The sequence below is a fragment of the Ptychodera flava genome, chromosome 1 (assembly GCF_041260155.1).
Source record: "Ptychodera flava strain L36383 chromosome 1, AS_Pfla_20210202, whole genome shotgun sequence".
In the NCBI taxonomy this organism is placed as follows: Eukaryota; Metazoa; Hemichordata; class Enteropneusta; family Ptychoderidae; genus Ptychodera; species Ptychodera flava.
Window position 1 is genome coordinate 28,414,585 of NC_091928.1, and position 17,803 is coordinate 28,432,387.

The window sequence follows — 17,803 nt, forward strand, 5'->3', positions numbered from 1 at the left end:
AGACATGTGATAATTCTTTTCCATCTGATACAGATTATTATCACTGAACTTGTTAAAGCGTGTAATTTATCAAACATAAAACAGATTAGACGCAACGCATCCAAATTCATTGAAAGTTTGAGGGTTTAACAAAGGCTTCTATTGTATGATATTTGATGGGTGGAGAGAAGGTTACTTTGAAAGGTCAGAACAAACATACCATATAGGCGACCAACAAACGTTAACCTGCACATTTGTAATGGCCTGCTCCAAACGAATGGTTCTCGTCTCATGGAAAAGACAGTTTTAACAGGGATAGAGGGAGCGACTGACCAACAGCACTTTACTGCAACCATTAACCTTTATCATAGACGGTAGTTGTTAGTACTAAAGTAGATACACTTATTTATTCCTGTCTTCAAAAGAAAGTCACTAACTTTTTCGCGTATAACAAACGAAAAGCAAAGAAACACGAGATGAAGAAGAATTTATGTCAAACGACACGAGAGGAACTAAAACAATGTACACGTAGCTGTGTTACCAGTTGTAACGTTTATTAATGCGACCGTCGTAGAGAAGTTGCGCCCTGTCTCGTTGTGTATAACAACAATAGTAATCGGAGTGTGGTGTGATTATATCGAGTTTTGTTTCATCGTACCTCGCGCCTACCATGTGTTAAACACATCTTTGAGAAAATGACCCGGGCAATACACACAGGAAACTTGTAGTCTTTGCCCTGTTTATTCATTCTTAGGGTCATTTTGGCTGACCCTGACATCAATGTGGTTGGCCTGGTCGTGAATTATTGACGTTTGTTCATAGACAGTTAATCCCCCCTCTGCTGTCTATAGCTGGGTCAGTTATTCATACTATGCAACTCTAAATGGTACCATTTGATAAACAGAACCGTATTTCTTGGTAATTGTTCACTACACAAAGTCTCGCATTGTCTCGCCTTTTGCGTGATCTCGTAGCTGTCGACAGAAACCAGGAACACAAACAGTGAAAAACATTCGGTTGTTTACTCTCAACGTCAGTGTAGCCTGTCACCTCTTCGACCTGAGTTTACAGAAAGATTGGGATAATTGATCTCCGGAAGTCGAAATAGAGTAGCGTTGTTGGAAATTAGAAACCCTGGCAAATATTCTAGCCCGACTTTGCGGTCATTTATCACATCAACGAGGTGTTCAACAAATAAGGCAAGTATTGTCGATATCTGTTGACAGCCATATTTATCAGACAATACTGTATACGTACAGTCTTCATATACATAATTACGGGTTTGCGGTGTCGATGAAGTCTAAGTCCTGGGGCATTTATATTAGTATCATCTTGAGTAGCCGTGGCAGGTAAATTTTGTTCGTATTTTAATAGTCAATACTTCATACTTTGTGAGTTTTAGCCTATTATTAGTAACAATCAACTTCGTTGTGTATGTTAACGAGTCTCGTGACGTCTCTCGTTTCGCGCGAATAGTTAGTTCGTCTCCATTGATGAACGATAAAGACAGAAAACAGTCAACCATACTAAACAGTTGTAAATATTTTTCCTGGTCGTTTAATCTTTGACAGAGTAGTAAAATTAGAGGTACTGTAACCTTTAGCCATAACGTTGAAGAGCGTTAACAAAGGACAAACGAGAAAAGCATTGTTGTTGTTGTTTGTACATTCAAGGCGTGGCTGTCGGTAATCACCGACAATGGGGAACCTTTGTCTATATTTATGGGCAGGCAATGTTTACCAATAGCTTCTAAAATTGCGGGGTAATATTAATTTTTCCAACCTCATATTTACTTAACAGAGCAGATAGAATTAGGAGATCCACTGTCGTCATATCATTTCAAACTTGTTTGTAATGAGCGCTGACTCGTTGCCTCGTGTACCGGTTCTCCATTTTGGTATTCAGTTTTTCATTTCTTGTTGGATACGCGACCTGTCGGCGTCCCTAAAAAACCTTCTTCAACTCTCGAAATACATTTCTTTCACCGAATTTTCGGATACTTCCATTTTTCGTCAAATATTGTAAATGTGACATGATGTCATTGTTTATGTTTACATGATTTCCTGTGACAGCTTTTCCTCACGTGCCATCTGATAAGATAGGGTCAAAAGTCAATTTAGGCAATTACTCAGTTGTAAAATGTCAATAATGTGACGATACAAACGAGTGAATGAAAACGAGGTCACATAAGGTAGTGTGCGCCTCGAAAGTGAAAGACTGAAATATTTGATCAAATTTTTCTCGGTGAAGATGTCAAACATTCTCTTGCCAAATTAAATAATAAAAATAATATGTTACCGTGTAAAAATCGGTAATAGTTAAACAAATTACCCAACATTCAACTGTTCTAGGACAGTTACAACCCAGACAAATACCCTCTGGACAATCACCACCAGACATTTACCCCCGGCTAATTACCACCAACCATTAAACACCGAGAAATTCCCCCCCAAAGACATATACCACCCGGATATTTACCCCTTAATACTATTTATAACGACAATATTGCTTTTGTTTTGTTTTGTTTTGCTTTTTTGACCTACATAACACTTTGTCAAAAATGACGAAAAGAGAAGGTTCCCAAACAATCGCGTTGGCTGCGTTTGCATCGTTTCTAGTACTGTCTCCTGCAGAGTGCCCCATATTCTACCTTTGCTATGCCTGGCAAGGGTTACCATACATTGTAATTTTCACCCTTTCTAATTTTTACTCTATGCCTATCAGGGAAGCGAACCTCTCTCTAAAAACTACGCCACGCGGAGTTGTCTGCGGTGTCAGTCGAATGTTTATCTTGAACTTGAAACTGTATGTCTAACCATGCATAATATAATAAATTAATACTGTAAATAAATAAATAATAATATAATTATAATATTTATTTCTTTAAAAAGCACGACACAAACGTCTTTGTTGGCTTTACACGTTTAAATCGATAAAATACCAGCAAAACAAGACAAGAAACGTAAAGTGTAAAAACAATCAAATCAGGTAAAAATGTACATGGTTACAAATGATGAAAATTTCTGCTGAGTAAAACCAGTCAGGTAAAAAAAAAATGATTAAAATTCTACGGAGTAAGGGTCAGTAAACATGAAAAATGGCGACCCTTCCAAGACATTAGGAATATTGCTTTAAAAAAAGCTAAGTCTTTAATGAATGACATTAAAATAACTTTATGGTGTTAACGGACTAAAATGATGTCTCTATACGAATCATTTTATTGCCTTACCCTAAACCTAACCTTGACCCTAACACTAGGCAACTAATAATATTTGTCTCTTTTCCATTTTTGTCCTTTTTTAGTCAAAACCGGGTTGCATCGAAAGTTACACACATCTTCAGTTTCATGTTTTACAGGTAGAATGTGTGTTAGATGTTTCATAAAATATTTACTAATTCCTTCATCACCAACATATAAAATACACTCAATAAGGCTGTTTGAATCATAGGCAGTGTCTATGCTATGTCAAAACAAAGTTGAAACTGTTTGAAAATAAAGATAATGAATCAGACACCCTTTAAATTTTATTTTTAAGAGAGGGGGTAATTGTCCGGGTGGTAAATTTCTTGTGTGGTATGTGTCCGAGTGGTAAGTCTCCGGTGGTAAATAGCCGGGGTAAATTGTAGGTGGCAAATATCTTGGGACTAAATATCTCGGGTGGTAACTGTCTGTTGCCCGTTCAACGACATTTGAAATTCATAATCACGCCATCTTTGTGTTAGTTCAATAAGGAAATATAAAATTTTGATTTTCGAAAAACTAAGATGGTAAAAATTGTGCTTCTTCAAGAGCTGTGTAACGAAGGTCCACATGAGGAAGAACAGAAAGTATGTAAACGACTTGAGAGCCCGAATATCTGATCCCGATGCGCATTCCAGCTTAAGTACAGTATGTACCGCGCACCTGAATTGCTAACACCCATCCAAGGTTGTCAAAGAACTAGTAGTCGCTTTAATTTTAAGGTCTGTCAAAGTCTTGTATTATTTATTCGTGTGAATTTAGAACAGACATGTCCGAAAGTGTTCACGTTCACGATATCGCTTTATGATTGCAACTGCTCGATATAACTCAGTTTAACGCCAGGGACGACAAGCTGACAAGTACTGTATGTTTTTGAGGTAGAGCCAAGTGAGCTTGTACAAGAATGCAATGTCTGGTCGCATCATAAAATTCTACACGTAGCCGGGGGTTCTTATAGCGTGACGCTTAGCCAAGTAAGGTTAAAGTTACAGAAACAATCGAGCGATCTAATATGAATATAATTAGTTAAAGTAATGATTGGTAGAGAGAAATCGTACCAACATTGTCTTGAGATTGATTTACATAGACCGTATAGGTTAGTGTAATTCATTTATTTTCCAACCTTGACAAGACTGTCTCTGCAATTTCCATCTTTCTTTCAGTGTAACATGATATAGATGGTAATAACGGTACTTGTGTGTTGTCACGTAGGCTGAAATTTATCTGTGCTAGAGTACGGTTCCGTTCAGTTGCTATGGCATGGGAGGCCCTTTGGGGGTATTCGACATGTTTGGGAGGTTATCGTTTTGTGATGGAAGAATGAACTGTTACAGCGCTTCTTACATGGCATTTTATTTTTGAAATGTAAGGAGCAGTTTGCTGTATTCGTTGTAATATTATAGTAAGCCAGTTAGCCGTGTGTATTAGGTGTCTACGTTTGTCGCACTTAAACTTGTCAAACTGCAAATCTAGCTCGATGCAAAGGTCTGTTGCATTGTTGGTCCTCCTCAAAAAACCCTGACTCATCCTAACCGGCGTTGACGTTTCGACAACGTCATATGTAAGTGAAGTGTTTAATATGTTTTATTAACATACCGCTTTTGGCTTTCATCATGGCATTCATTAGTGTACTTCCAAATTATTATACTGTTGCTCACTAACTTCGTCACACAGTGTGTGTAAACTTTCCCCGCTGAATTCGGATTTTATCATGTCAACTGATGATTCAATATTTTGGCAATAAATTTACACCGCTGTTGGGTAAAATGTTTTAGTAAATTTTGAGAGCATAGTGAAGATACAACATTTTGTCTCCTGCTGGTCATCATCCAAGTAAAAAACTTGGTCTCTAGCCCGCATAGTTGCTGAAATATGTGAAAGTAGGTCTGAGGTCATCTGTCGTTATCCCAACATTTTGAGAAACAGATTTCTTTTCATAATAATCAATATGCAAAAGAAAACAAAACCTGGCCCTTTCGGTTACTTAGATACATGAAGCAGGTAAAAGGTCATCCAACGTCATCCTGCCTGTCTTGTTCCGATTTACGCAGACTTTTTGACGTAGAGCGGAACAAAGTATCATCTTATAAAATGTAAGAAGATATCACACAAGTTACTCCCTCTCAATCTGTCACCACAAACACGATAGGCAGTCCTGTTATATAATATTGGAAAATAATAGGATGCTATGGGATCGAGTTTTGTTTTATTGGAGCGCACACCTACCATGTGTCAAACACACATTTAAGAATATGACCCGTGCAATACACGAAAGAAACTTCATATACTTTTGTGTCTGAGCTTGGTTTATTCATTGTTGGGGTCATTTTGGGTGACCCTGACATCAGTATCAACGTGACTAGCCCTGGTCGTGAATTTTCGACGTTTGCTCATAGACAGTTAATCCCCTCTACTGTCTATGGTTGAGTCAAATATTTGTACTATGTAACTCTAAATGGTACAATTTGATAAACAGAGCCGCATTTCTTGGTAATTAATCATTGCACATAGTCTCGCATTGTCTCGCCCTTTGCGTGATCACGTAGCTGTATAGTAACAAACATTCGGTTGTTTCCTTCTAACGTCAGTATAGCCTGTCATCTCTTTGACCGGAGTTTACAGAAAGATTCGAAATGTACATTGATTGCCAGAAGTTGAAATAGTGAAACGTCGTTGAAAATTAGAAACCCTGGCAAATATTCTAGCCCGACTTTGCGGTCATTTATCACATCAACGAGGCGTTCAACAAATAAGGCAAGTATTGTCGATATCTGTTGACAGCCATATTTATCAGACAATATTGTATACGTAAAGCACTCATATTAATTACAGGTTTGCGGTGTTGATGAAGTCTAAGAATCAGTGATATTTATATCATTTTGAGTAGCCCGTGGTAGGTAAATTTTGTTCGTATTTTTGTAGTCTAGGCCCTATACTTCTTACTTTGTGAGTTTTAGCCTATTATTAGTAACAATCAACTTCCTCGTTGCATGTTTACTATACTGAGTCACGTGACGTCTCTCGTTTTGCGGAGGTAGTTAGTCTCCAATAATGAACGATAATGACAGAAAACAGTGAACCATACAAAACAATTGCAAATATTTTGCCGTGGTCGTTTAATCAGAGTAGCCAAAATGAGAGGTACTGTAACCTTTAGCCATAACGTTGAAGAGCCTTAACAAAGGACAAACGAGAAAAGCATTGTTGTTGTTGTTTGTACATTCAAGGCGTGGCTGTCGGTAACCACCGACAATAGGGTACCTTTGTCGATATTTATGAGCAAGAAAATGCTTGCCGATAGCTTCTGAAAGTGCGGGGTGATATTATTTTTTCAACCCCATATCTACTTAACAGATCACACAGAATGAGGAGACCCACAGTCGTCATGTCATTTCAAACTTGTTCATAATGAGCGATGAATCGTTGCCTTGTGTACGGGTTCTCCATCATTGTATTCACTTTTTCATTTCTTGTTGTTTACGCGACCTGTCGCCGTCCCTAATTAATACTTCCGTATTTTTCGTCAAATATTGTACTTTTGTACGGATGTTTGAACAAGAAATACGCCATCGTTAAATATAACATTTACTCTTTGCTGCTGCTCCACCCATGACGTATGATGCGATAGAGTCAAAGGTCAATTTTACTGAAAGAATGGAAGGCAAATACTCGATTTTGAATGCCAAGAATGTTACGATCGAAACATACAGACGGGTATGCCGAGTAATTGAAAACGAGGTCACATGAGGTAATAATGCGTCTCGAAAGTGAAAGACTAAAATATTTGCTCAAAATTTCCTGGGAGAAAATTTCGAACATTCCCTTGCCAAGAGCGCAAACCTACCATGTGTCACACACATATTTAAGATACGACCCGGGCAATACACGAAAGAAACGTCATATACTTTTGTGCCTTGTGTCTTTTGTGCTTGGTTTATTCATTGTTGGGGTCATCTAGGGTGACCCTTACATCAGCATCAACGTTACTGGCCATGGTCGTGAATTTTTGACGTTTGTTCATAGACTGACAGTTAATCCCCCTCTACTGTCTATGGTTGAGTCAAATATTACAACCCTTTTCAGAATTAGAGCTCGAAGCCACTGCAGTGAACTGCAATAAACTGCTTCCACTAATTAGTTTCAGCTGTAGCCGTGGCCACTTTGGTGTTGAACAAGGCTACTTGATAAAGACCAAAAAGTCTGCTTGTACAAAGGCAAAACTAGCTGTGTCTGAGGCTCGAGTTGTAAATGAGAGTTTACGATTGGCACCCTGTGTTCAAGATTAAGATACAATGTAACATTACCATGCACTGGTCCATGTACAAATCTTTTTTATTTCAACTTCCCCAGACAAACTGTCTGCATGCGACATACAATGTTGTCGACTTTGCCAGCTGGCTACAGCTGAAACTAATTAGTGTGAGCAGTTTTATTGCAGTTCACTGCAGTGGCTTCGCGCTCTAATTCTGAAAAGGGTAGTAAAGTAATCACTGCACATAGTCCCGCATCGTCTCCCCTTCCCCTCCCCATAGCTGTGAACAGAAACCAGGATCAAAAATAGTAACAAACGTTGGGTTGTTTCCTTCCAACGTCAATGTATAGCCTGTCACCTCTTCGACCGGAGTTTACAGAAAGATTCGGAACGTACATTGATTGCCAGAAGTTCAAAAAGTGACAAGTCGTTGAAAATTAGAAGCCTTGGCAAATATTCTAGCCCGACTTTGCGGTCATTCATCACATCATCGAGGTGTGTATATGAGAGATAAACGTCCTTGTAATGGGTGTAAAATAAAGAGTCAGGACACTATTGCATTTTAACATTTCACCTGCAGTTGACCGTAGCTGCAATAATTGTAGTCTTGGTGGGCTGGGTCTTATGGCTAAGGCCCCTGTCGTGCGGCTTGCGCGCAAGCGCCCGTGAGTGGCCCAAGCCGCACGAACGAACAGTGTTTTAATGTGCTGCACAAAAGCAGAGTACTGTGGCTTACTTATGCTTTTCAATTTTCTCCGCCAACCGAACGCTTTCCTTTCAATAATTTGCATGTCTACAGTTTCAATGTATAATGTATTGAGCAGTTCAATCTCTACATGGGGAGGAAATATGGGAAAGCATATTTAAAATGTTTTCCTGGTACAGATATAGAACTACATGTGTGTGCATGATCCCATTATTCACTGAATTTATTTATTTCCGACAGACCTATGTAGTCAGAGAACTGAAAATACCTGTACCTGTGCTCATTGCACTTATATCAAATCCAGTTTTACAAAATGTACTATGTGTTCCAGTAGACAATAAGAAGTTTTAGTCACGTTGCCCTGTTTGTAAGGAAATGTCAACAGAAAGGCTATGCCTATTCAAGCAATAATTTAAGCAAACAATTCAAAGTATGGCCACAGATTGAATGCTATAGTGTGAAATTATGGTGTTTTAACATTGACAATACTGTGTCATTTTTTGTGCCTCGTTCCTTTGCATTTTAAACATATAACAGAAAACAGCCTAGATAATAGAGGACAGACTGATCCTGATTTGACACAGAAGTGGCAAACACTATTTTATGATAATCAAGTCTTCTTTTGTCAATTTTTTGTGCCTCGTTTCTTTGCATTTTAAACATATCACAGAGAGCAGCCTAGATAAGAGAGGATAGACTGATCCTGATTTGACACAGAAGTGGCAAACACTATTTTATGATCAATCAAGTCTTCATATTCTGATATGACATTTTGATTTCACCATATTTAACAAAGTTCAATCTGAATACGTGATCAACATGGCTAATTCACTGTATAAATTACCCACATTAAATTTCAACAAATGTCATATATTCTACCATCACAACACAAATGAACACTATCCATTCCAAAGATAGTACCCACGTGGTAAAGCCAATATAAACTTGAAAATGCCACAAGTAGCCATACCAGTAAGATGAATGTACCTAAATATTTAAGTATACTGAAATCACTTTTCTGGAATCAAAATGATTAATTATCATACCAAAGCTTACTCTTAATTTCAAACGATAGTATCTCTACAAACTAAAATTCATGTACCTAAAAAGTGACTGATGCAGGTGTAACTTGCCCTTAAACTTAAAAGTTAAGTGGCTTATGCTAGAGAGGGAACTTTTGTTGATCAACAAAAAGTAAAATGAGAAATAATATTTTCAAATAGTTAGGTTCAAGATTGACTACATCAGTAGAACAATGTAAGATATTGTGGTAATATCCAGCAGTGTTGTTGTTAAGGGCAGTGACCTAGGTAAATGTTACCGGGGTTCCCCAGTCAGGGTTTATCAGGGTTTACCAGGGTTACCCTTGGTATTTACCTCCATGGTATATCAGTGCAGTCATACTAGCGGACAAAAGAAATTTTGTCAGGGTTCCCAATGTTCCCCAACCTTAGCAAAAACGCTGTCCAGTGTTTATTAACAAAACACACTACGTAAACAATTTACAGCCAGAATGCCACGAGTCATTCCCTTTAATATGTTGGGTTAGCTGAGGAACAATAGATTGGATTGGCTATAAACTTAATGGCGATAAGAATAGCAACAAGAGAGACAATCCTGTTTAAGATAATGGTGGGGAAGAGATACACAGAGAGTTGAGAATGAGCATTTAATAGAAAGTAAGAGGCAGTGTGCGAGTGATGTCATGTGAGCATATTGTCTTTACAAACAATTTGTTTTCTACTTTTAGTGCACCGACAACATGCCCAAAAATTTGTGACCCTCCCCCTCAGAGGAGCTCAAAAAATTGTGACCCTTCCCCAAATCCCCCAACCCCCCCCCCTGCTAATGACGTCCAGTCCCTTAATCACTTCACATAGTCTCGCATTGTCTCGCCCTTTGCGTGATCACGTAGCTGTAAACAGAACTCGGGAACAAAAGCTGTTAGTAACAAACATTCGGTTGTTTCCTTCTAACGTCAGTATAGCCTGTAGTTTGGGAGCATACGTTGATTGCCAGAAGTTAAAATAGTGAAACGTCGTTGAAAATTAGAAACCTTGGCAAATATTCTAGCCCGACTTTGCGGTTATTTATCACACCATCGAGGTGTTCGACAAATAAGGCAAGTGTTGTCGTTTTCTGTCATTTTTAATAATCAACTTCATTGTTGCATATTTACTATACTGAGTCTCGTAACGTCTCTCGTTTTACAAAGGTACTTAGTTCGTCTCCAAGAATAAATTACAATGACAGAAAACAGTGAACCGTTGAAGAGGTTAACAAAGGGCAAATGAGAAAAGCGTTGTTGTTGTTCGTATATTCAAGGCGTGGCTGTTGGTAATCACCGACAATGGGGTACCTTTGTTTATATTTATGGGCAACACAATTCTTGCCAATAGCTTCTGAAAGTGCGGGGTGATATTAATAATTCCAACCTCATATCTATTTAACAGACCACACAGAGCTAGGAGACCCACAGTCGTCATGTCATTTCAAACTTGTTCATAATGAGCGCTGACTCGTTGCCTTGTGTACTGATTCTCCATTGTTGTATTCACTTTTTCATTTCTTGTTGTTAAGCGGCCTGTCACCGTCCCTAATTAAGGTAGCTAAATACCTTTTAGCCACTTTCAGATTTTTATTTTTTTCTCGATTAACACGTCCCAAACCCAAATAAAGTATACATTTTCTAAAAGCCCTGATATAGAGCTATCCGACCGAGCACAGTACACGGTCATTATTTCATAAGAGTCACGTGACAAGCGTTTTGCTGAACCTTCCAAAAACAGGTTTTTCCCGCCTTACGCGAACACGCTGCAAGATTTCCGGTTGAAATTTCTTCATTGACAAGCCTTGACAATATCCTTCAAAACCGTGTCTGCGATTTTTTCCCGGAGGCTCCATTCAAATTATATGGCGTGATAATTAAAATTCCTTGAAAAGCACCTTCATCTAACACCTTTAAGAGCGCATTTAAAGAAAACAAAGGCATATAAAAAAAATCCCAGACACGGTTTTGAAGGATATTGTCAAGGCTTGTCAATGAAGAAATTCCAACCGGAAATCTTGCAGCGTGTTTGCATAAGGCGGGAAAAACCGGTTTTTAGTAAAACGCTTGTCACGTGACTCTTATGCAAATAATGACCGTGTACAGTGCTTGGTCGGATAGCTCTATATCAGGGCTTTCAGAAAATGTATACTTTATTGGGGTTTGGGACGTGTTCAATTGAGAAAAAAATAAAAATCTGAAAGTGTCTAAAAGGTATATAGCTACCTTAAAGCAACATCGTCTTCAACTCTTGAAATGCATTTCTGTCGACGGGGATACGTCCGTATTTTTCGTCAAATATTTTACTTTTGTACGCCGAATTTATGAGCTAGAAAATATGCCATCGTTAAATATAACATTTGCTCTTTGCCGCTGCTGCACTCGTGTTATATGATGCGATAGAGTCAAAGGTCAATTTTACTGATAGAATGGAAGGCAAATACTCGGTTGTAAATGCCAAGAATTTTACGATGTACAGACGGGTTTGTGGAGTAATTGAAAACGAGGTCAAACGCGGTAATAATGCGTCTCGAAAATGAAAGACTAAAATATTCGGTCAATCTTTCCTGGGAGAAAAATCTCAAACATTCTCTTACCAAAATAAAAATAAAGATCAGGCTCACAGTGCAAAAATTTGATACTAGCGCAACAAGTTACGATAGTTCATGAATTTTAAATTAAAAATGACCGCCATCTTTGTGTTAGCTCGATGTTGGAAAAATAAAAACACGATTAGAACTAATTTTGGATAATTGGATGGTGAAGTAATGTCTTTCAAATCTGTAAATGTAAGCTCATCTGTTTTTCTCTTCACCTTACACACTTGTTTTTTTGAGCAATTTGTAAACTTGCAACATTTAGCTATAGGGCAACTAATGCTTTTGAGAAATTTGAAAAATATGAAGATCCAATTATCCATAATTAGTTCCAATCGTGTTTAAAATTTTCAATTTTTAAAAAACTGAGACAGTAAAAAAAGTTGTACTCCAAGAGCCGTATAATGAACCTAGTGCAGTAGTATTGAAAATAAGTGAGACTGAGTCTGATCTGTTACCAATACTCATTCCAACTTAAGTACAGTATGTATCGCGTACTTGTATTGGTAAGAACAATCCAGGTTTGTCGAGGCAAGTGACCGCTTTAATTTTAACGTCTGCAGAGTTTTTTATTCATGTTAGTTTATAACAGGAAGTGGTCGAATGTATTCATGATATCGCTTTAGGATTGTTCGGCCAAAATAATTCAATTAAATGCCGGGGACGACACTTCCTGTATGTTTTTGTTATAGATCCATGCGATGTCTCGTCGCATCATCAATTCCACACATTGGCATCCTTTCACTATATATAGCATGACGCTTAGATGAGTGAAGTTAACGTTTCTTAGCGAAATATCATAAATATCAGAAAAGAAAAAGAACTGTACCAATATCGTTTTGAGGTCCATTTACTGTATTATTTTCTAACCTTGACAGGACTGTTTTTGCAATTTCTCATTACACGGTATAGATGTTAATAGCAATATTTGTATTGTGCCACGTAGGCTGAAATTTAGTTGTGTATTCAAGCCTGAGTACGGATCCGTTTAGTTTCTATAGCAGGAGGTCTTTACGCATTCGATGGTATGTAGATTACCTTTGTATGATAGAAGAACAAATAGCACTTTGTACCTTTAATGTTTTATTTTTTGAAATGTTCAGAGCAGTTTGCCATATATTTGTTTCAATATTATAATGAACCAGTTGGCCGTGTGTACTAGGTGTCTATGTTTGTCCTACTTCAACTTTCAGGCAAGAGTTTAGTAAAAACGTCAACTGCACGTGAAATATGAATCCGCAACCCTATCATACGGCTTTTATCATGGCAAAATAAGTGTAATACCGGATTTCCACACTGGTATATTATTTCTCTTTTCACTAAGTGTATGTAAATGTTTCCCGCTGAATTCAGATTCATCGCGTCAACTAATGATTCGATATTTTATTAGTTAATTTACACCAATATTCGGTGAAATGTTTTGGTAAGTTTTGAGAGCAAAGTATTGCATTAATGTGAGATGCAATTTAGTTTATGAAAGATTTTATATCAAAAAACGTGCGAGAGTTGTAACTGTAATTATAGCGGGTCGTTGATACAAGTAGCTGCTTTGTGACATCCTACGACCATAAAGGTCAGCAAAAGAAGATAGTTTTATTGGGCAGTTCATGACAATGGTATATTTCTCGAGGGTCTATGGCTCTAACAAGATGTAGATAATCTTTATACAAATTTAGAAATAGGAGGAATGTAGCAGTTGTAAAGTTATTGCAAAGTGGTGACCTTTTGCTGAGCGGTACCAATTTGATGCCTTTTAAGGTGTAGTCAATAAACTTCATTACCTGAAGCAAGAGAAACAGTCTGACTCGTTGGTGTGTTGCCTTTAAGGTTATGACGGTGTAGTCAATTAGAAATAGAAAACAGCTTTACAATTTAGTCGCTCAGAACGCATATACAGATTGGCAAAGCATAGCATTTCCTCCTAGCAGGTCAAGTAAATTTACAACTCGAGCAGCGTCTCGTAAAGTACTGGGATCTATTACCCTCCAACAATATTTTAAGATAGCAAAGGTCATAACACGTATGCTTCTGCAGTCAAGTTCTGAATGACAGTTCTGTTTTCCCAAGGTCACGTTTTCTCCCAGCTGACTTGTTGATATTTAAGCAGCTGTTATCATACAATGTCATGAAACACTTTTATGTCACAATAATTTGCAATTGATTACAAATCCGGGAAAAATACATTGTATAGTTCAAGCGTCTGAGGTCGTGGAGCGCACGAGCGCCCGCATATGGCTGAATCTTTCAGCAGAGTACGCCTTGCTCCACTGGTCGTAGTCGACTATGCTCTTTGTTACTGCTATACGTCGTTCATTTACCAACTTTACAACGTTGCCAGAATATCGTATTAGGTCTGTGGCAGCCCTGATAACTTGTTTGGTAGTTAATATTGTGGGCAACTCTAAAATTTCAAATGTATGCACGTTTCGAATTTAATATTTAAAGCTGCAAGCAACATTAGTGGGGCCCAAGCGTGATGATAATTTGTGACAAAAGCAACTATTAGTCAAGTTTGTTAGCTGTGAATGTTTGATCCTTACTACTCCATATGAAAGACTACAAGTTGTCGAGACTTATTGGTCCGCCTCCAATTACTCAATTAATATACTTGTTCTGAAAGTGATTTATAGCCAGTCTGAGAGTGTGTATCTTATGATGTCTATTAATGCTATTCCTGTAATTGTTGCCGTGCCAAGATACAAGAAATTGTGTCAAATGGCATCAAAATGTTTGAAGAAAATATTAGGCGTATTAACATGAACCAAACTTCTAGTACTTGCATTTACTGAGATACATGAAAGTACCTCAAAGGTCAACCAAGGTCATCTTACTTACGAAGAAAAATGTGTCATACGGGTTATAATCCAACAAAAAAGGACTGTAGCCTTTATAGTTGCTTAGATACGTGAAAGTAGGTCAAAGGTTATCCCATATGTCGGAGCAAATAGTTTGTCTCATACTGATCATCATCCAACACAAACCAGAACTGTAGCCCTTATTTGCTGAGATACTCAAATGTAGGTCAAAAGTCAAATGATTCGAAATTTTTCGATAAAACGTTTTGTCTCCCGCTTGTCATCATCGAACAAAAATCATATCTATAGCCGTTAGAGTTGCTGAGATATGTGAAAGTAGGTTCTAAAGCCACCTCAAGTCATTCTGGCCTTTTTTCGAAAAAAATCTTGCGCAATGTCATCCATATGCAAAAGAAAACAGTAGGTCTAAAGAAACCTAAAGTCATACTGATATTTTGGTAAAAAGATATTGTGCAATATCGTCAAGTGCAAGAGAAAACACCCCCCTGACCCTTGTAGTCATTGAGATTCGTGACAGAAAGTCAAAGGTCATCCTAGGCCATCCTACATCGTAGAGAAAAAAGTTTGGTCCTATACCTATAAATATCCAACAAAACAAAACCCATTGCCGTTGTAGTCACTGAGTTACGTGACACTAGGTCATAGGTCATCACAAAAATGGCAAGAAATTTTGGTGCCAGGCTTTTCTCTTTGGTCTTGTTTCTGATGAAGCAAATTTCCTAATATTATTTAATGGTTGACTTACATTTTTAGTAAATAGTGCAAAAAAGAGCAACCGATTTTAACACCTTTGGCAAACTTGCTAGCACTCCTACTGATATCATCTGAACAAAAGACTTTAAATTTAAATGGTCTATTGGTTCTTGAGAAGGAGAAGTCAATAGATTCAACTTGAGTTCTTCAAAAATTAAATATGGTTGGCTAAGCTCACGTGACTACTGCCAATTTCAATTGTTTTATTTCAACATTTCATTACACCAAATAGAAGCATACTACACAAAGAATTTGAAATTGTTTTGCCCTGTATTTTTGAGAATTTTGCCATTTTAAGGATTCAAATCCAATATGACTGCCAAGGTCATGTAACCAGTTGAAGTCTAAGCGCACCTTGCACTACTACTTCCTACCGCCGAACAAGGTGTGAAGTTTGGAAATGATATTAGCAGTAGTTTGAGGACGAATTACAGAAGCAGAAGAGGTAGAATTCGAATCAAACCCATAGCGGCGCATACCCGGTGGTCTTGGGCCCCTAACAATAATTTTGTCATGGGACTATGATACCGTACAATTTATTCGAGAAGAGCGTATTTTGTAAAGTGCTTATTACATTCACCAAGGAATTCTGAATTGACTATGAAATATTATTTCTGATATCCCTTGCCCAGATAATACAGTCAATCCGGAGAAACCTGGTTTATTGCCCAGTCGAAGTGCAATTGAAGATTACTGCGGGAGGTTAGTATGCTGTATGTTTTTGTGACTCTGAGACAATGCGAGTATTTGATTATTATATAGTTCATAATAGTATGGTGTTGCAATTTAGGTAGAACACGCCTCGGGACAGATACTCGACTCTGGGGGGCTCATTTTAAAGCTTATGGAGTAATTAAAATTTCAACGGCTTAGTTTTGAGTTTTGTGAAAATGGGGAATTTCATTTTCCTTCATAGAGATAACACAGGCATGGAGGCCATTTTTATCTCAAATATCGTTAGACATTGGTTTGTTTCTCATCAGTACCAATATCTTCAAGGTGACCCATGATTTTGATTTTTGGTTTTGAAAGACAATGGCTGAAAATTTGCATGAGGAAAGCTTGAGAAAAGGTTTAAGTCTTTCGTTTTCGATCCTCGACCTACTTTAATGGTTTTTGCCTGTTTATATTCTTCAAAGTAGTTTCTACCTTATATTGTCAATTTCTCGAATTACTGATCCTGACAGTGGCTACTGAATATGACGTGACAATGAACATATAGAACAGAGTTTATGGTTTGATGGTAGCAAAAGCATAACCTGGATGAAGACTAAGACTGTTTATCACAGGCACAAGCCAAGTTTGTCGTCTCCGAACAAAAAAAAATACGGAATTTATGCTCTGGTCGTTATCACAACCTGCGTCTATGTCATCAATTTTGGTGCGTCGGCCCTTTTTTGTGTTGATCTCCGGAGTGCTCGTCAATGTAAATAAACAACATGGCGGTCGGTATACGATCGAATTGTATCTGACATGAAAATACCGTAAAATTAGTAATGACTATTTGAGTCTGACAAATTACATTCATTAGGCAAATTTTGAGTCCTTGTGTTTTAGTTTTATCGCCAATATGGGGGTTCGTATTCGAATACTGGACTTTGACGCACTGTGTACTTTCATGCGGTAGACATACGGTTTCCACTGCGACAACAAGGGAGTCAAGTGCCTTTAAAAGTCATGTAATGAAATCGATATTTTCATAGACTACGAATAATCATCCGAACAATGAAAACACAAGAGTAAACCGCCTGTATATTCCGAAGGAATTACGTGAATAATTTGCGGAAACAGCAAACTCTAAGGTAGTGGCGTTACCGTGGGTTCTGTAAACATTGTGGCTGGTCAGGCGCCGTCGAGATTCAGTCGATTTTCGTTCACGAAAACAGCGTAACTTTGTCGGAGGTAAATTTCTAGGCCTACTCTGAAATAGTGTATAACTTTGCGGAAGGTACGTGTAGACAGAGAGGTCGTGTGGCATTTGCTCCATACACGAACGTAAACGCCGTGTTCCTCACTCATGCGACGGACGACTGGAAATGATTGAGAGCTTGCCAGCGGCGAAGTGATCTTATAACATAAGTAGCTGAAAAGTTTAAACGCGGAATCATTATGGAAAACTTCTTGTACTTTGCAAAATATCACGAATTCTTGGTTTGTGCATGTGATAAGTATATTATTCCCTAATATTTTTCTTCGTTCAGCTTGGAAAATATTCGTGACGTAATGACCGTGTCACCACTCGTCTTCGATTCGTGATGACACAGTCATTGCGTCACTCGTATTTTCCTTCGCTGAACGAAGAAAAATATTAGGGAATAATATCTAATTAATCCCTGTAGGTTTTACTGCCATAATAAATAGCCTGTTTTCTGCCAATAGTACAGACCAAAGATGATGGAACCAGTCCCCCT

The 17,803-nt window shown here is 37.9% G+C and overlaps 2 protein-coding genes across 2 annotated transcripts in view; both read left to right on the top strand.

The window, feature by feature from the left end:
• LOC139134327 (hematopoietic prostaglandin D synthase-like) overlaps nucleotides 1–17,803 on the top strand; it is a 34,134-nt gene that overhangs the window by 3,137 nt on the left and 13,194 nt on the right. The gene's annotated exons all lie outside the window — the stretch shown is intronic.
• LOC139134302 (uncharacterized) overlaps nucleotides 949–17,803 on the top strand; it is a 22,552-nt gene continuing 5,697 nt past the window's right edge. The window contains exons 1-3 of the mRNA XM_070701194.1: nucleotides 949–1,178; nucleotides 16,025–16,094; nucleotides 17,772–17,803. The exon at nucleotides 17,772–17,803 is cut by the window's right edge and continues 2,195 nt beyond it. Of these exons, the coding sequence (XP_070557295.1) occupies nucleotides 17,784–17,803 (20 nt within the window). The 5' untranslated portion in view covers nucleotides 949–1,178; nucleotides 16,025–16,094; nucleotides 17,772–17,783. The remainder of the gene's footprint in view (nucleotides 1,179–16,024; nucleotides 16,095–17,771) is intronic.